The 20,793-nt window shown below is 46.6% G+C and overlaps 1 protein-coding gene across 3 annotated transcripts in view; it reads right to left on the reverse strand.

The window, feature by feature from the left end:
* LOC133510175 (inactive pancreatic lipase-related protein 1-like) overlaps positions 1–20,793 on the reverse strand; it is a 50,483-nt gene that overhangs the window by 18,791 nt on the left and 10,899 nt on the right. For all 3 annotated transcript variants that reach the window (XM_061837936.1, XM_061837934.1, XM_061837935.1), the window contains exons 8-11: positions 19,228–19,344; positions 13,595–13,713; positions 9,120–9,249; positions 4,978–5,092 (exon numbers count right to left, since the gene is read on the reverse strand). In XM_061837936.1, the coding sequence (XP_061693920.1) occupies positions 4,978–5,092; positions 9,120–9,249; positions 13,595–13,713; positions 19,228–19,344 (481 nt within the window). The remainder of the gene's footprint in view (positions 1–4,977; positions 5,093–9,119; positions 9,250–13,594; positions 13,714–19,227; positions 19,345–20,793) is intronic.

The raw sequence follows: 20,793 nt of genomic DNA on the forward strand, positions 1-20,793 counted from the left end.
TGTCAAGCTGAAAAAGGAGTTCTATCGGGCATTTCTGGCCTGTGGGACTCCCGAGGCAGCTGATAGGTACCAGCTGGCCAAGCAGAATGCAGCTTCGGTGGTCATCGAGGCAAAAACCCAGGCATGGGAGGAGTTCGGTGAGGCCATGGAGAATGACTTCAGAACGATTTCGAGGAAATTCTGGTCCACCATCCGGCGTCTCAGGAAGGGGAAGCACTGCACCATCAACACTGTGTATAGTGGGGACTGGGCGCTGCTGACCTCAACTCGAGATGTTGTAAGTCGGTGGGGAGAATACTTCGAAGACCTCGTCAATTCCACCAACATCCCTTCCGACGAGGAAGCTGAGTCTAGGTGCTCTGAGTCGGGCTCTTCTATCACTGGGGTTGAGGTTACTGAGGTTGTTAAAAAGCTCCTTGGTGGCAGGGCCCCGACGGTGGATGAGACCCGACGGTGGATGAGATTCGCCCGTAGTTCCTAGTTGCTATGGATGTTGTGGGGCTGCCATGGTTGACATGCCTCTGCAACATCGCGTGGACAGTGCCTCTGGATTGGCAGACTGGGGTGGTGGTCCCCCTTTTCAAGAAGGGTGACCAGTGGGTGTGTTCTAAATATAGAGGGATCCCACTCCTCAGCCTCCATGGTAAGGTCTACTCAAGGGTACTGGAGAGGAGGGTCTGTCGGGAAGTGGAGTCTCGGATTCAGGAGGAGCAATGTGGTTTTCGTCCTGGCCGTGGAACAGTGGACCAGCTCTACACCCTCGGCAGGATCCTCGAGGGTGCAAGGGATTTCGCCCAACCAGTCTACATGTTTTTTACAGACTTGGAGAAGGCATTCAACTGTGTCCCTCGGGGAGTCCTATGGGGGGGTTCTTCGGGAGTATGGGGATATGAACTGTTCAGTCCCTGTACGACTGCTGTCAGAGTTTGGTCTGCATTGCTGGCAATAAGTCGGACTCGTTTCTGCTGAGAGTTGGAGTCCGCCAAGGCTGCCCTTTGTCACCGATTTTGTTCATAACTTTTATGGACAGAATTTCTAGCCGCAGCCGAGAAGTAGAGGGTGTCCGTTTTGGTGGCCTCAGCATCGCATCTCTTCTCTTTGGTTCTGTTGGCTTCATCAATCCACGATTTCCAGCTCTCACTGCAGGGCGTCGGTGGAAATTCAGCTACTGTGGGTCGAAGACAAAGAAGAGGAGGAAACCGGATCCAGCGTCAGAAGAAAAAGAGGAATGCACAGAGCCTACAACTGAGTGGAGGGACTTTGAATGTTGGGACTATGACAGGAAAAGCTCAGGAGTTGGTCGACATGATGATTAGGAGAAAGGTTGATATTCTGTGCATCCAAGAGAGCAGGTGGAAAGGTAGTAAGGCTAGAAGTTTGGGAGCAGGGTTTAAATTATTCTACCACGGAGTAGATGGGAAGAGAAATGGAGTAGGGGTTATTTTAAAGGAAGAGCTGGCTAAGAATGTCTTGGAGGTGAAAAGAGTATCAGATCGAGTGATGAGACTAAAATTTGAAATTGAGAGTGTTATGTATAATGTGGTTAGCGGCTATGCACCACAGGTAGGATGTGACCTAGAGTTGAAAGAGAAATTCTGGAAGGAACTAGATGAAGTAGTTCTGAGCATCCCAGACAGTGTACAAGAGCGGAGGTAGAACCACGCAGGTAGATTATATTTTGTGCAGACGATGTAATCTGAAGGAGGTTACTGACTGTAAAGTAGTGGTAGGGGAGAGTGTAGCTCGACAGCATAGGATGGTAGTATGTAGGATGATTCTGGTGGTGGGTAGGAAGATTAAGAAGACAAAGGTAGAGCAGAGAACCATGTGGTGGAAGCTGAGAAAGGAAGAATGTTGTGCGGCCTTCCGGAAAGAGGTGAGACAGGCTCTCGATGGACAACCGAAGCTCCCGGAAGACTGGACGACGACAGCCAAGGTGATCAGAGAGACAGGCAGGAGAGTACTTGGTGTGTCTTCTGGTAGGAAAGGGGAGAAGGAGACTTGGTGGTGGAACCCCAAAATACAGGGAGTCATACAAGGAAAGAGATTAGCGAAGAAGAAGTGGGATACTGAGAGGACTGAGGAGACGCGAAAGGAGTACATCGAGATGCGACGTAGGGCAAAGGTAGAGGTGGCAAAGGCTAAACAAGAGGCATATGAAGACATGTACACCAGGTTGGACACGAAAGAAGGAGAAAAGGATCTCTACAGGTTGGCCAGACACAGGGATAGAGATGGGAAGGATGTGCAGAAGGTTAGGGTGATTACGGATAGAGATGGAAATGTGTTGACTGGTGCCGGTAGTGTGCTAAATAGATGGAAAGAATACTTTGAGAAGTTGATGAATGAAGAAAATGAGAGAGAAGGAAGAGTTGAAGAGGCAAGAGTGAAGGACCAGGAAGTGGAAATGATTACTAAGGGGGAAGTCAAAAAGGCACTACAAAGGATGAAAAATGGAAAGGCAGTTGGTCCTGATGACATACCGGTAGAGGTATGGAAGCAATTTGGAGAGATGGCTGTGGAGTTTTTGACCAACTTATTCAACAGAATACTAGCGGGCGAAAAGATGCCTGAAGAATGGAGGAAAAGTGTTCTAGTTCCTATTTTTAAGAACAAAGGGGATGTTCAGAGCCGTGGGAACTATAGAGGAATAAAGTTGATGAGCCACACAATGACGTTATGGGAAAGAGTAGTGGAGGCTAGACTCAGGACAGAAGTAAGTATCTGCGAGCAACAGTATGGTTTCATGCCTAGAAAGAGTACCACAGATGCATTATTTGCCTTGAGGATGCTCGTGGAAAAGTACAGAGAAGGTCAGAAGGAGCTACATTGTGTCTTTGTGGATCTAGAGAAAGCCTATGACAGAGTACCAAGAGAGGAACTGTGGTACTGCATGCGTAAGTCTGGTGTGGCAGAGAAGTATGTTAAAATAGTACAGGACATGTATGATGGCAGCAGAACAATGGTGAGGTGTGCCTTAGGTGTGACAGAGGAATTTAAGGTGGAGGTGGGACTGCATCAGGGATCAGCTCTGAGCCCCTTCCTGTTTGCAGTGGTAATGGATAGGCTGACAGATGAGGTTAGCCTGGAATAGCCTTGGACCATGATGTTCGTAGATGATATTGTGATATGCAGTGAAAGCAGGGAGCATGCAGAGGAACAATTAGAAAGATGGAGACATGCACTGGAAAGGAGAGGAATGAAGATTAGCCGAAGTAAAACAGAATATATGTGCGTGAATGAGAAAAGTGGAGGGGGAAGAGTGAGGCTACAGGGAGAAGAGATAGCGAGGGTGGAGGACTTCAAATACTTGGGGTCAACAATACAGAGCAATGGAGAGTGTGGTCAGGAAGTGAAGAAACGGGTCCAAGCAGGTTGGAACAGCTGGCGAAAGGTGTCTGGTGTGTTATGTGACAGAAGAGTCTCTGCTAGGACGAAGGGCAAAGTTTACAAAACAATGGTGAGGCCGGCCATGATGTACGGATTAGAGACAGTGGCACTGAAGAAACAACAGGAATCTGAACTGGAGGTGGCAGAAATGAAGATGTTGAGGTTCTCGCTCGGAGTGACCAGGTTGGATAGGATTAGAAATGAGCTCATTAGAGGGACAGCCAAAGCTGGATGTTTTGGAGACAAGATTCGGGAGAGCAGACTTCGATGGTTTTGACATGTTCAGAGGCGAGAGAGTGAGTATATTGGCAGAAGGATGCTGAGGATGGAGCTCCCAGGCAAAAGAGCGAGAGGAAGACCAAAGAGAAGGTTTATGGTTGTGGTGAGGGAAGACATGAGGGCAGTTGGGGTGAGAGAGGAAGATGCAGGAGATAGGCTAAGATGGCAAAAGATGACACGCTGTGGCGACCCCTAACGGGACAAGCCGAAAGGAAAAGAAGAAGAAGAAGACTGGAGCGATTCGCAGCCGAGTGTGAAGCGGCTGGAATGAGAATCCGCACCTCCAAATCCGACACTATGGTCCTCAGTCAGAAAGGGGTGGCGTGCCCTCTCCAGGGTGGGAATGAGATCCTTCCCCAAGTGGAGGAGTTCAAGTATCTTGGGGTCTTGTTCATGAGTGAGCGAAGAATGGAGCGGGAGATCGACAGATGGATTGGTGCAGCATCTGCAGAGATGTGGACTTTGTACTGGTCCATTGTGGTAAAGAGGGAGTTAAGTCAAAAGGTGAAGCTCTCAATTTACCAGTCGATCTACGTTCCTGCCCTCACCTATGGGCATGAGCTGTGGGTTGTGACAGAAAGAACACAATCCTGGATACAAGTACCTGAAATGAGTTTCCTTCGCAGGGTGTCCATGCTCTCCCTGAGAGATTGGGTGAGAAGCTCAGTCATCCGTGAGGAGCTCAGTTTTGAGGCGCTACTCCTCCGCATTGAGAGAAGCCAGATGAGGTGGCTGGGGCATCTGATTCGGATACCTCCTGGACGCCTCACTGGTGAGGTGTTCCGGGCATGTCCCACCGGAAAGAGACACTGAGGATGACCCAGGACACGATGGAGAGACTATGTCTTATGAAAGGACACATTTGAAATGTCCATGGAATGGTAATGATTTGTTATTTTTCCCTCTTTTTTCAATTCGTTTAATACATATACATCAAAAGTTGACCGATGTTGTGGAATGGACATCTCACCTTTGTTAAGCAAAAATTAACTTGCTGATTAAGTATTAGTGCTGAGATCCTTTATCCTTTAGCGTCATCAAACCATGTTCAAGCATGGGGAAATATCTCATTTGATTGATTGTTCTGAATGTTTTCAAAGGTATTCTCCAGTCTCTAGACTGGACCATGACAATACTGAGTATCTACAGACAGCCTGCTTCACGCTACATGCTACATTGAAAATAACACAACTGCGAGTGCACCGACTGATTTAATGAAATCCTACATCTTTAAGTGACAGAAAAGAGATCCAAGAAAGTATCCGTTCACCAGAAATGAAACCTCTGAGAGCATTTTAAATGCCTTACACATGAAGTTGGTATTCTTTTGTTGAGTCCTTTTCTCCAGCTAGAGCCACAAACATGAAGCCTGGGTTAGACCAGCTTGGGCCATCCAAGCTTACCTTTACACTGCAGCTGTAAACTAACACAAAAAAAAAGATTACATGATTTCAGTAGTTCATTTTCTGTGAGACTTTCACGTTATCTTAAAGCTAGTTTACACTTTTCTAAAGACTTGAAAACCTTTGTGATGAACAAATCATTCAAACAAGTAAAGAAAGAATACTGTGTAGTAATTCCACACGTTACCTATTCTGAATCATTTCCATCCATCCATCCATCCATCCATCCATCCATCCATCCATCCATCCATCCATCCATCCATCCATCCATTTTCTTAGCCACTTATCCTCAAAAGTGGGAGTGCTGGAGCATATCACAGGTGTCAACAGACAGGAGGCTGGGGTACACCCTATACTCATTGCCAGCCAATCGCAGGGCACATGGAGACAGACAACAGTCACACAAAGACATGTTTTTGGGATGGGCAGAAGGGTGGTGCAGCTGGAAAACGTTGGCCTCACAGTTCTGAGGACCTGCGTTCAATCCCGGCTCTCCTTGTGTGGAGTTTGCATGATCTCCCCGTGCATCTGTGGGTTTTCTTTGGCACTCCGGTTTCCTCATATATCCCGAAACCATGCAACATTTAATTGAACTCTCTAAATTCCCCCCAAGTGTGATTGGGACTGTGCCTGTTTGTCTCTATGTGCCCTGCGATTGGCTGGCAACCAGTTCAGGGTGTACCCCGCCTTCTGCCCATTGACAGCTGGGATAGGCTCCAGCACTCCTGTGACCCTTGTGAGGAAAGGCGGCTAAGAAAATGGATGGATGGATGTTTTGTGGATGTGGGAGGAAACCAGAGTGCCCGGATCCCTGGAGAAAACCCACGCAGGCACGGGGAGAACATGCAAACTCCACACAGGCAGCCCAGGATTGAAGCCTGGACCTCAGAACTGTGAGGGCAACACTTTACAGCTGCACCACCGTTCCAACCCTATTCTGTATCATTGATCATTTAACTAATAATTTTGTCTTGGATGTGAATTTACACACACATTTGTTACACACCATTGCTTGAAAATAGCTCTTCTATCCTTCTAAACTTCTAACCTTCAAGAGTCAGATAAGTTAAAATAAAAGTGCATTCAGTAGCATTCACACCTTTCTGTAATGTTGCCCAAAAATATTTACATAATCAGCTTCACACATCAATCTCCAGTTAGTGTATCCAGTAGTCTCAATATCTTCGGTTGGAGGGTGTGTTAAAATTCAATTGATTGCACATTACTTGGAAAGGCACATATCTGTGCCTCAGTTTTGCACCATGGATCCCCTGTGTGCTCTCGTAGTGTTTTTTATCGCATCGCACCACAGTATCACTGCCAGTCAGCCACTCCCATCTCAACAGTCACTCTGCTCATCTGGGAAGAACCCCTTCCAAAACTGCACAGTCTTCATCTGAACTTTGAATTGAATTGCCTGTCACTGTATTTCTTCTGATTTTCCTTTCAGCTTGTCCCGTTAGGGGCCCCCACAGCGTGTCATCTTCTTCCTTCCAAGCCTATCTCATGCATCCTCCTCTCTAACACCCACTATCCTCATGTCTTCCCTCACAACATCCATCAACCTTTTTTTTGGTCTTCCTCTTCCTCGTTTGCCTGGCAGCTCCATCCTCAGGACCCTTCCGCCAATATACTCACTCTCTCGCCTCTGAACATGTCCAAACCATATAAGTCTGCTCTCTCGAACCTTGTCTCCAAAACATCCAACTTTGGCTGTTCCTCTCATGAGCTCATTTCTAATCCTATCCAACCTGCTCACTCCAAACGAGAACCTCAGCATTTTCATTTCTGCTGCATCTAGTTTTGCTTCCTGTTGTTTCTTCAGTGCCACCGTCTCTCATCCGTACATCATGGCTGGCCTCACCACTGTTTTATGAACTTTGCCAATCATCCGAGCGGAGACTCTTCTGTCACATAGAACACCAGACACCTTCCGCCAACAGTTCCACCCCGCTTGGACCCATTTCATCACTTCTTTACCACACTCTCCATTGCTCTGTATTGTTGACCCCAAGTATTTGGAGTCATCAACCCTCGCTATCTCTTCTCCCTGGAGCTTCATTCCTCCTCCTCTGCCCCTCACATTCATGCACATATATTCTGTTTCACTTCGGCTAATCTTCATTCCTCTCCTTTCCAGTGCATGCCCCGTGTTTCTAATTGTTTCTCTGCCTGCTCTCTGCTTTCACTGCAGATCACAATATCATCTGCAAACATCATAGTCCAAGGGGATTCCAGTCTAACCTCATCTGTCAGCCTATCCATTACTACCGTAAACAGGAAGGGGCTCAGCGCGGATGCCTCCACCTTAAATTCTTTTGACACACCATCCTCCAAAGAGGTGCTGGCTGCCACTGCTATCACTGTCGCAAGATGATCAGCTCATGCCCAAGGAGAGGTGCTAGCAAACCAGGTGCAGCAGCCAGAGGCCGTTTTCAATGGGCCAGTTGTTCCGGCTCCTTCTCCTGCATCTTCTCTGTCTAAGAACACGGGTACTCCATGTACTGGTTGACTCAGTGGGGATTCTGGAAAGATTATACAGGTTATCCCAAGCCTTGGGTTCCTTTTTTGATGAAGTGATCCTTGTTATTCTACTTGAAACTACACACATTTACCTCCAAAGAAGCAAATATAGCTATTAGCATCAACCATCTGAAAGGAAGGAACTCTAAGGAACCGCCAAGTAGGAGAGATGAACTCATACCTACGCCGCATTCCAGTCATTCTCTACCACTTCATACCTCCACCTGTTTCTGTTATGATCTTGCATGATGCTTACTTAACATGCATCAGAGGTACAAAAGTCGCAGACAACCTCTGACTTCCACAGTAAACCTGGTCAGAGGGACAGGAATTCATCGACCCTCAACCACGCTTTTCTTCATGGCCTGGCTGACTCCGTAAAAGATTAACTAGTGTTGAATATTCTTCCATCCACACTGGATAGTGTGATGAAGTTGGACATTACAAGTACCTGGTGAAGCCCTTGGGAGTTACCAGTGCCCCTGCAGTGTTCCAAGACTTTGTCAATGACGTGATGAAGGACATGCTGAACTGTTATGTGTTTGTCTTTTGGATAATATCCTTTTCTTCACCATTTACAATTTGTACTGCAGTGTCTCCTAGAAAACTCCCTCTTGGTCAAAGCTGAGACAGGTGAGCTCCATTCTCATTCCAACTGCTTCCTAAGGTACACTGTAGCTGAGAGGAGCAGAGACTTACCCCACCACTACTCCGACAGCTCAACCACTCCCACCTCTCTAGTCACTCTCCTTACCTGCCCACACAGGTGAAACCACCATTTAAGTCTCTCCAGCTCTTACTCACACATTGCCAGATTGCTGTTTACACTTGAACTTGGACAAATCACCTATTGGTGACCCTGCCTGCCTCTGACCTTCCTGGCTCATTCTCCTGATAACCTAAAGATTCTGTCCCCGATCACGAGTTTTCCTTTAGCAATTGCTGCTTTCTGGCAGTCTTTCACAAGAGTCATGGAGTGGTCTGCTGTAATGACATTGGAGAGTGAGTATCCCTGTCTTGCTACCTGTGAATTCTGGAGTTTTTTGAGTCATACCTGTTTGGGACTCCAAAAGCTCTCCAAACTTACAGAGACTCTTCTATCTGAACTTTAAATTGAATTGATAAGCCACTCACCTGTCTCTGTTCCTGTTAGAGCTGACATTGAAAGGCTTTACGAACTGTTTCTATAGTTTGGTGTATTGCACGTTTTCCGGAAACACCCTTTACATTATATATATGAAAATAAAGCCAGGGTGATGCCTGCACACCTTAGAATAATTGTCGTAATTGTCATTACCATGATAATCATAATCAGTATGTCAATGACAGTATATCAGTGGTATTAAAAAAGTTAATTATTGGGGCTGTTGAAGTGGTTCCAAATAAACTGGATACTTTTATAGGGAGCTTCTGTGTTAAAACCCGTAATGGTTCTCATTCAAGTTTGTAAATGTATCTATAGGATGTAAGATCATAATACATTTTTATAATGGTAATATAATGTAGAATAAAGAGGGTACTTACGTCCAAAGGGTTCAGAACTGCCTGTGCTCAGGAAGTACTTTGGCTGTGAGGTAATATTGGTCATAGGGAACCTGTCGGCATAGAGACCCATCAGAGGACATTTATCATCAGCGCACGGGAAACATTTTCCCTGTAAAGATAAAAGGTATAGTGAGGCAAGATAAGAGGGCGCTAGAGCTTCTGCAACAATTTTGTGTGCATCTGTTGAATTTTTGTCTTTTCATCTAAAAGAGGAACATTGATGTGAGTGAAGTCAGTGCACATTTTTATGTGGATGCAAAGGCATGTGGTCTCTCAATCTAGATGTTGTAGCTCATCTCAAAGATGTCTGATGGGGTTGAGAGCTGGGCTGGTTAGGATCTTTGTAACCAAACTCATTATATAGTGCCATATTGAACATGGTACAGTCATAGAGCAGAGAATTGCCTTTCCCGCAAAGTGGAAAACAAAAGGCCTGGCCAAAATATCTTGGTATACTGCATAAGAGTGGTCTATCAAACACTTACTGATGCATTTTTTGTCCATAAAGTGTATGTATAGTAAATTTGTGGGAACCAACTGGATTTGTGGGCAGTATATCCGGCTGCAGGAATAACATGGACCAAACACAATGCTGGCTTTGATCAAGACGTGTCTAAAGCCAGGATAAACTCTCATTATCGCCAACAGCTGCAGATACAACTTGTCTCAATAGAAGACAAGATGGAAGCCTGTTTATATTTCCCCTCTGTTGCACCAAAAATCCAATCTCGCTGAATCAACTCCTAAAAGCAAATAAATTGTTCACGGTCATATCGGTGTCACATTGCTGCAACAGGTGGCGGCTCCATAAACACGCTGCCATGAATATACCACCCTTCCACTAATGCCAAATTCTTTCTTGTATCCTGAAGGCACTTTTTAAATGGGGGTTCTCAATTGAATTAAATGAATAAAAAGTATCTAGCGATTTATTTAATGAAAGTTTGGATAGTACTTCTTTTGTCCAAAACCATACCATGATATTTTTGGGAATTTTATACTTCTATGTGAATGGCCATTTTATGTTCCAGCATGACTGTCACTCAGGGTCAGCCTTCCTCAAAGAGTAGCAGCTACTATAAATGCACAGTAAAGAGCAATTCACTTCTCCTCTTTCAGTTTTTTCAGCTGCAATGATTTGTGACTTTTGTGGGGCATCTGACAGAAATCCATCATCTCCAGAATACAACATCCTCTCCATCCATTGTCACGACCCATCGAGACAGAGGAGGACCCAAATGCAGGACTCCGGATGCCATCCAAGCCACCAGAAGTGAGGCGTCCGGCTGAACAGGTTAGGAGGACTTCCCAGACACCAAGCACCAGGATCCCCACGGGGTGATTTGGGTGGACGTCCTTGGGGAGGAACCCAACGGCGAAGCAGGAACCAGACAACAGCATGCAACTGCTACGGACGAAGACCTCCCAAGCCGTGGTTGCGAGGCGACCGGGGATTGGTCGCCGCCGAGGCTCAGTCACGAGGCAGTCATGGATCGGTCACCAGTGGAACTAGGCCATGAGGAAGCCAGAGAGCGGTCGCCGCTGAGGCTTCCTCGTGAGACAGCCAGGGATCAGTCGCTGCCGAGGCGAGGTCGGGAAGTGGCTTAAGCTCGGTGGCCGTTGTGGCATGGCCCTCAGATGGCCGTGGACTGGTCGCAATTGAAGCAGGAGAGGGAGTTGGCAGCCATCGGGACTGGGGTGTGAGGAGGCCGTAGACCTGTCGCTGTCGGGACAGGAACGGGAGACGGAAGAATATCTATCGCCGACGAGACAGGAGCATGGGTCGACCACCCGCCGGTTGCCGTCGAAGTAGGAATGGGGGACGACGGTAGACCGGTCGCCGATGAAGCAGGAGCGTGGGGCGGCCACGGACACCGGTCGCTGCCGGTATTCCTGGACATGGACGAGAGGCGGCTGTGGAGCTGTCGCCACCTCCTTGGCAGCAACGTGAGCCGGCTGCAGAGCCATCGCCACTAACTGGACGGGAACGTGAGGCTTGGAAAGTGGCTCCTGAACTCCCACAGGCGGCAAAGCGCTGCATTGTTGCTCCTTCAGTGTTCGCCTTGGCACTACAGAACTGGGCGCTTGTTCACGAATGGCATCAACAGATCATCATTGGTGACAGCCTGGAGCAACGGGGAAGATAAGGTCCTCCCCCTCTTAACTGGAGGAAAATAGTTCACCTCGTCTTGATCTGAATTCACTCCAGCCTCTGAAATTAAGCCCTCTGCACATCGCTTTTGGGTCTTGTTCATTGGGAACACGCACAATGAAGGCGCAGACTCATCCTCAATCGGCAATTCCACCCTTCTCCTACGATGGTCGCGCTGATGCCTGTCATCACCGCGACACAGGTGTGACGCGGCAGTGATTCAGTCGCCACCCACTACGTGAGGCGGCGGATCGGTTTCCACTGCCACGTGAACTCGGCTCGATAGCGGATCAGTGGCGACCGCAACGTGCACTTGCAGTGGAGCTGTTGCCACCGCAACGTGGGAATGGCGCGGAGATGGGTCTGTTGCCACAGTAATGTTAACCTTGCTCGGTAACGGGTCCGTTGTCGCTGCAGCGTGAAAGAGAGTAAGCAGAGAGTCAGTTGAAACCGCAACATGGGCGTGTTTTGGGAGCGGATCAGTTGCAACTGCCGTGTGAGCCTGAGTCAGCAACGAGTCCGTTGAAACCACGACGTGGGCGTGTCTCGGGAGAGGGTCCGTTGCAACCGCAACGTCGGCATAGCTCGCCTGATTCTCTAATCCCTGCCAAACCTGGGCCGTGAGGACCGCCAGTTTAGGACTTTGCCGCTCTATCTCCGCCCGCATTTCGTGGCAGAACACCTCATGATTTGGCGACCCCTACTCACTCTGGGCTGGAAGCTTTGCCACCGGCTGCAGGTCTGCTGGTTTGACCGTTCCCGGTGAGGAGTGGATGGACGTGGATGGTGTCTTTATTGTCACGCGGCGGGAGTTACAAGGGGTACCCTGCATGGGCATCTCCTCTGGCCCCCACGCGGAGGACCCGGGTAAATGGCCAAGCGGGTTCCCCAAAAAGGGTTGGAGGACGAGGACTTGGACCTACCAGGCGAAGACACTCGGAAGCTGAAAACACGGAGAGGTGAAACAAACTGACTGGGGTTAAAGATAGGGAGAGGAAATTCATAGTTGAAATCTGAGTCGTAGTCAGGCAGCCAATCATATAAATCAAAATCCTCCTCATAATCCGAAAAATCGGAGTCCAAAAATATATGAGGTGTTGAGCGGGTCGTGCTCGGGACGTATTCATGGCATGCAGGCAGTGCGTGTGACACGGAAGAAGGGGACAATATCGGGGAGCCTACCCGGATAGGACAGGCTTGGTCCCTCGGCAGTTGGATTACCTCGCGTCGGTCCTGGGTCTTTCCTGCTGGGTCCTGTGTTGGCCAAATCGTTCTGTCACGACCCATCGAGACGGAGGAGTACCCAAATGCAGGACCCCGGAGATGCAGAGGCATTTTGGGAAAAGTGTTTATTTGTTCCATGGTCGGGTAACAGGTAGATAGTCAAGTGCAGCAGCGGTAGTCAGGACGTCGGACGTAGAGAGCAGCTCCGTGGGCAGGCAGGGGTTGGTACACGGAAGATCGATCAGAGAAGGCAGGAGTATCAAAGGAGTCAGGCTTACGGGGTCGGCCGGAGAACAGGTGGAGGTCGGTACACACGGGTTCACGATCAGAGATACGAGTTGCGATGATCTGGCAAAACCAGACCATCCACTGGGTCCTATAAATACCGGGGTCACTCAACGAGGATGATCAGACCAGATCGTTAATTTATCACATTTAGAATTAGAGAGAGCGCAGCTTTAATGTAAGCATCTGGTGGGATATAAACTGCCGTGATAATTGTCATGGCCCTGCCGGTCCCTATGCTGGCTGTACCGGTCCCCAAGGCGGCACGCACCTGCTGCAATCAGTGGAGGCGCACACCTGTGCCTCGTCTCTATATCCCACTTATATAGAACCACATGTACGGTCTGGCCTTTTGCCAGATCGTTGCTTCATGCTGCGTTCCCGCACTCTCGTAATCGCGTTCCTGATCTCCCGTGTACCGACTTCTGCCTGCCCACTGACCTGCCTCCTACGCCTGACAGTCTTGTTACTGTTGCTCCCGTTGACTGCCTGCCTGATCCCTGACTGGACAGAATAAATATGTTTCCCGAACTGCCTCTACGTCTCCCAACTCGTGCATTTGGGTCCAACTCCGTGTTCTGGTCATGACAATAATGGCTGCAATTAATTTTCTTTTTCGTTTTGTCTCTTATAGGTGAAGGTATACCGATGATAAAAATTACAGGCCTCTCTCATCTTTTTAACTGGGAGAACTTGCACAAATGGTGGCTGCCAAAACAACCCCCCCCCCACACACACACACTGTATGTCTCAATATGTAAATAGTTGAGTTTAGAGGAAATACTGTACTTACAGCAGTGAACCTGGTCCCATTGGAGCAAGGAAATCCTACAAAGCCTTGAGGTTTAACCATACTCTCCTGGTAGTACTGGTAAGCTCGGACATGATTGCAGGGATCAAATTTTTTCGTACCTGACAGAGAAGAAGGGGCCAAAGAGTAAGTAAAGAGTTGTGTAAAAGATATGAACCCCATATCAACATTCAAAGGATTGTCCTTATCTTAAATGGCATAACAAACCTATCTTCAGATATGTCAGATAATAATGTAGAGATGACATATGCTTAAAGCCCGGGTGTCATCCCAATAAACATTGTAAAATATATATTGTAATGAAAAATACATATAACAGTATTCACTTCACGTCTATATGAAAAAAAGTGAGCGGAGAGCGCGTCATCCATGCACAAAGTTGTGCAATTGAGTGTCCCTCGACATCCGAGTGGTCGGCATATTAGTCGCGTCATCTGTCCTTGACGTCATTGTCACTTCCGCCGTTGAAAACACGCAGTACCTGCTATTACAGAAGCCGAACAACAGAGATATTCGCATTTTTCCGTCCCCCCTTCTGACACCGAAGTTCTTTTCGAAAAGGACAACACCACACAACCGAGTGAAGTTACCGGGCCAATATTACACTATTGTTTCGAGCCCTCAGGGCAATATTACACTATTTTTTCGAGCCATATTCAGATGATCACTTCCAAACCGCATCCTGTCTGATCCACTCCCGCGGCGGAGATGAGCCATCGCGGTTCATCGCAGCCGACCGGTGTGGCTCATGACAGAGCCGAGCCGTGCTGCTTTATTCACAGTCAAGCCGGGGCCCTTTTTGCGCGCACGCGTCTCATTTACGCATTCTCCGCTGGGTTCCTCAGAGTCGCCCCCGTAGCAAAGCCCGATGCGCAGCCTGCGCAGAAGCTGTGACTGCCGAATGCAGCGCCTCAGCCGGTGTGGCTGAGTTTCGGCGCCCATGGTGTCATATAAGGAGGAGGTGGAGCCAAGCTATGTTGCTTTTAGGGGTATGTTCAAAGACGCCGCAGTACTCGATGAACACTATCGAGACATTGTTGGCTGGGGGACGCGCACATCGACACATTTCATACGCAGATCTTTTGTTACGTTATGAGAGAGACCGATTACATGGTCCGCCCCAAACTATTTTTTTTTTTGGAGCTGTATACACACCTACCTGTTATTTGGAACCCACGGTGCCGTGCTGCTTTTAGAGGTATGTTCAAAGACCGGTAGTATTTGTTGAACACCGTCGAGCCGGGGCGCATTACTGCCTACCTGTTATTTGGAACCCACGAAGCTCTCGTCCTCTGCACCCGTGCAATCCATTTTTCACAATGAACCATGTCTCTTGCAAACTTATGAAGGCTAAATCCATTCTACCGAGTGTTCAAGCAATGTCCAGCAATGCAATGAGCCGGCATTTTGGCTAACACGAAGGAACAACGAGCTACCTTCCCGGAGGTAAAACTAATGGAAACAAACGAGTCCACTAGGGGGCGCCTCTGTCCTGTATGTCACTTCCTGCTTCTTCTCAAAAACAAATCCCTCGAAAGGATTTTCATGGCGGGAGTTACAAAAAGCTGTATACGTCAAAATCATGTTTTGTGGTGAAAAAACACATGGGACCATATTGACTGTGGGTTTTTCATTAATAATATACCAAAAATCATCCGTTTGACGACACTTGACCTTTAAGGTATCATTTTGAAATCATAAAGCTTCAGGAAAAAAAAGCACATTAAGATTGTCACATGGAATTAACTTAAATGATCAACTTGGATATTTTGACAACAGACGGGAATTTACGGTCAAGCAAGGAAAAATAAGTACAAGAAAATAATAATATTAACACCCTGCTATATTGCAAGTTCTCCAACTTAGAAATCATGGAGGTGTCTGAAATTTTCATTGTATGTGCATGTCCACTGTGAGAGAGAAAATCTAAAAAGAAAAATCCAAAAATCACCATGTATGATTTTTTTAGCCATTTCTTTGTGTGATACAGCTGCAAATTAGTATTTGAACACCTGTCTACCAGCTACATTTCCACCTCCAGTCCATGTATTATCCTGAGTCAGATGCACCTGTGTGAGGTCATTAGCTGCATAAACACACCTGTCCTCCCCATATAATCAGTAAGACTCAAATTTGTAACATTGCCAAGACCAAAGAGCTGTCAAAGACACCAGAGCCAAAATTGTACAACTCCACACGGCTGGAAAGGGCTACGGAGAAATTGCCAAGCAGCTTATTGAAAAAAGGTCCACTGTTGGAGCAATCATTAGAAAATGTAAGACGCTAAACATGACAGTTATTCTCAATGAGAGTGGAGCCCCATGCAAGATATCACCTCATGGGGTCTCATTGGTCCTTAGAAAGGTGAGGAATCAGCCCAGGACTACACGACAGGACCTGGTCAATGACCTGAAAAGACCTGGGACCACCGTTTCCAAGGTGACTGGAGGTAATACGCTAAGACGTCATGGTTTGAAATCATGCATGGCATGGAAGGTTCCCCAGCTTAAACCAGAACATGCCATGGCCGGTCTTAAGTTTACCATTGACCATTTGGATGATACAGAGGAGTCATAGGAGAAAGTTTTGTGGTCAGATAAGACCAAAATGGAACTTCTTGGTCATAATTCCACTAACTGTGTTTGGAGGAAGACGAATGATGAGTTCCATCCAAAAAACACCATCCCTACTGTGAAGCATGGGGGTGGTAGCATCATGCTTATGAGGTGTTTTTCTGCAGATAGGACAGGACGACTGCACTGTATTAAGGAGAGGATGACCGCAGTCATGTATTGTGAGATTTTGGGGAACAACATCTTTCCCTTTACTTTACTTTATTTTGCAGACCGCACGATTCATCACTTAAACTTGTCCCTTAGCACAATTGACACTGTTAACACACTTATCTATATAGATTTCACATCTTGAACGTTTTATAAGGAATAATTCCTAGAAACACCAATGTCTTGTTCTTGTTGCTATGTTTTTCCTTGTTCTCTATTTCCTGTTCTGTATGTCGTACTAGGGCAGCGCTGATTGCTGGAAAAAAAATCTTTGTGCGTTGTGTGTGTTGGCTAGTAAAGATGATTGTGATTCTGATAAAGACACTCCCAGTGCTTGCAGAGTGAATCTATCCTGAATCTCAGTGTGGCTTGTTTGCCAAAAAGTCCACCATTAACATGGTCTTCTCCCTCAGACAGCTGCAGGAGAAATGCAAAGAGCAAAGACTGCCGCTCTTTGTAGCCTTCATAGACACGGCGAATGCCTTCGATAAAGTCAGCAAGGATGACCTATTCAAGATCCTCCCAAAAATAGGATGTCCCCCCCAGGCTGATGAACATCATCATGACGGCATGACGGATACCATCATCTTTGATGGATTTATCTCAAAGAGTTTCAAGATCAAGATTGGTGTGAAACAGGGCTGTACCTAGCTCTGACATTGTTCAGAAAATTTCTCACTGTCCTGCCGAAGCACCCCTTCAGATCAGCCACTGAGGCCAGCTTTGTTTGAACAATATCCAGTAAAGGCCAAGTCCAAGGTCCTGCAGAAATGCCTTTTTGAGCTCCTTTTTTGCAGACAAAGAAATCACGACCCATACAGCAGAGGAATTTCAATTGCTTATGGATCTCCTCGGCCAGACATGCAAGGCCTTTGGGTTGACAATCAGCCATGCAAAAACATAAGTCGTGGGGCAGGAGATAGTTTCTCCACCTGACATCTGACTCTCTGACCAAGCACTGGAAGTTTTTCATGACTTGGAGTAGCTGGGGTCCACCATCTCTGATTCTCTCTCTTTAGACACAGAAGCAGACAGACGCATTAGCAAAGCTGCTCCGATACTACCTAGACTCAACAAGAGTTTGGACAAATGCCAAGCTGACAGAGCACACAAGAGTCCCAGTGTATAAGGCCTGTGTTATAAGCACTCTCCTTAATGTAAGTGAGGCATGGACAATAAAAGCCAAATAGGAGCAAAAGCCTAGCGCTTTCCGCATGCGCTGTCTGCGCCACATCCTGGGCATCACCTGCCAGGATAATGTGAAAAACATCCCCGCTTATCCTCACAAAAGTCGCAGGAGTGCTGCTGCCTATCCCACCTGTCAACGGGCAGGAATCAGAGTACACCCTGAACTGGTTGCCAGCCAATCGCAGGGCACATCAAGACAAACAGCCGCACTCACAATCACACCTGGGGGCAATTTAGGGTGTCCAATTAATGATGCATGTTTTTGGAATGTGGGAGGAAACCGGAGTGGGCGGAGAATACCCACACAGACACAGGGAGAACATGCAAACTCCACACAGGCAGAGCCGTGATTGAATCCAGGACCTCAGAACTGTGAGTCCAACACTTTCTAACCGTGAAGCCGATTTAACTATTAAGTCGACTAATATTATTCTTAATGTGCAGAAAGGTGATTTTAAATTTCACACCGGTATAGTAAACACAACTTCAATCTACATGTCAAAAAATGTTTCTATTATTTTTGCTTTAGCAGCTTTACAATTGACCCCTCCGTACAGGGCACTTAACCACCCCTCCTGAAGTGACGTCACGCCATGTGCGCTGACGTAAGACAAACAATAAAAATGGCAAATACAATACAATACATTCTGAACTGAGACAGACTCCATGCTTCTGATTTCATTCAAATCAACGATATATTATAGATTCTAAATACAATACATTCTTAACTGAGAGAGACGCCATGCTTCTGATTTCAACAAAGAATAAGTGTGTCAATCATTCACACGTAGCAATGTTATGCTAGCGGAGAACGTCTCATTCACTTATACGAGACGTGTATTAAAAATCAAATTTAGGGCATATCTTCGTGCAAACAGTCTGGTTAAGCTTCGGTCGCGAGCCAGCAAGAAATCAATACGTATGTGCAGTCCAATCATCGCTAAATATCGCTCAACAAAGAATAAGTGTGTCAATCGTTCACACGCAGCAGTGTTATGCTAGCGAAGAACTTCGAATTCATTTATACGAGACTGGTATTGAAAATCAAATATAGGGCATACCTTCGTGCAAACACATGTGTTCCGGTTGATATTAGATGGATTTAGTTGATGATGCGGTTTTCACAAAGTTTGATCCATCAAAGGCATTTTTCGTACTGGGTCTTCGGTTTTGGAAAGGGTACGAATCGAACTCCACCAACTAGCCTTTCAGGATACCTGTCATCACTATTACAAAGTCCGTGACTACACCATATTTTTTGTTAAATAACCCAAATAGGCGATAAAACGCTAACTAAACCTATACTGGACCATGCAATGTTGTCTGAGAAAATGGCGGGAGCAAAAACGGGCTTTGGTTTATGCAGATCTCTGGCCTCTGATTGGTCAGTGACACGGATTGCGCAATATCCACGGAGGGGTCAATTGGGACCTCATATTGTGGTTGTATTTAAAGTGCTTGATAAATTGAGTTAATGGAAGTCTACATCGTGTGAAATCTCTAATTCACGTCTACACCTCGGTCGGAACTTGTGATATTTCTGTACTTAAAATGTTTGAATGATACAACCATGACAGTAATAACCATTGCTCCTTGGTAAAAACTTTAACTTTAAGGTATCGATTGCATGCCAGTTAATCTTACCCTCCCAAATAGCATCCAGGTTTGTTGAACTGCCTTTGTTTGCTTTGCAACCAGGCATTAGTTCTCCTCCATTGGGGTAAAAGTCAATGTGGCCAATGGGCTGGAACATCCCAAGACCTGTATATTGGAAACCAAAACAACATCATTTACATGTGAGTGCTGTAAAATCATGAAAATGTTCCTCAAAGGCATGATTATTAATTCGGTGGGATGGTGGAGCAGCTCTAAAGCAATGGCCTCACAGTTCTGAGGTCCAGGGTTCAATTCCGGCCCCGCCTGTGTGGGGTTTGCATGTTCTCCCCGTGCCTGCGGGGCTTTTCTCGGGGCAGTCCAGTTTCGTGCCACATCTCAAAAACAAGCATTAATTGGAGACTCAAAATTACCCCTGAGTGTGATTGTGAATGTGATTGTTGTCTGTCTCCATGTGCCTTGCGATTGGCTGGCAACTAGTTTCGGGTGTACCCTGCCTCCTGGCCATTGACAGCTAGGATAGGCTCCAGCACTCCCCACGACCCTCGTGAGGATAAGCGGCAAAGAAAATGGATGCATGGATAGTTTCAAGGATTTGATGAGTTGCCAATTACAACAACAACAACAAAAACAGATCAGCATCATCAGCAACTTTAAATTTCTTTTGATCAAGATTGATGCTTTATCTTCAACATTTCAAACTGTCATGTCGTGTCATTATCCAAGCCACTTATCCTCACAAGGTTTGCAGGAAAGCTGGAGCCTATCCCAGCTAGCTTCGGGCAAAAGGTGGACTACATCCTGAACTGTTCGCCAGTCAGTCGCAGGGCAGGGATCGACACCATCACTGACACTATTCATACCTCAGGGCAATTTAGAGTCTTCAATTAATGCATGTTTTTGGGATCTGTGGAGAAACCAGAGTCCCTGGAGAAAACCAAAAGCAATTACAGCTGCAAGTCGCTTGGGGTATGTCTCTATCAGTTTTGCCCATTCTTCCTTGCAAAACAGCTTGAGCTCAGTGAGGTTGGATGCAGAGCGTTTGTGAACAGCAGTCTTCAGCTCGATTGGATTCAGGTCTGGACTTTGACTTGACCATTCTAACACCTGGATACGTTTATTTGCAAACTATTCCATTGTAGATTTGGCTTTATGATTTGGATTATTGTCCTGTTGGAAAATAGATATCCATCCCAGTTTAGGTCTTTTGCAGACCTAAACAGGTTTTCTTCCAGAATGGTCCTGTACTTGTCTCCATTCATCTTCCCATCAATTTGAACTATCTTCCATGTCCCTGCTGAAGAAAAGCAGGCCCAAACCATGATGAGCTCTGTTGCTTTTACGCCCAACATATCATTTTGCATGGTGGCCAAAAAGTTCGATTTTGGTTTCATCTGACCAGAGCACCTTCTTCCACATGTTTGGTGTGTCTCCTAGGTGGCTTGTGACAAACTTTAAATGAGACTTTTTATGGATATCTTTGAGAAATGGCATTCTTCTTGCCAATCTTCCATAAAGTCCAAATTTGTGCACTGTACAAGTGATTGTTGTCCGATGGACAGACTCTCCCACCTCAGCTGTAGTTGATCTCTGCAG

This window comes from Syngnathoides biaculeatus, chromosome 12 (genome assembly GCF_019802595.1).
Source record: "Syngnathoides biaculeatus isolate LvHL_M chromosome 12, ASM1980259v1, whole genome shotgun sequence".
NCBI lineage: Eukaryota > Metazoa > Chordata > Actinopteri > Syngnathiformes > Syngnathidae > Syngnathoides > Syngnathoides biaculeatus.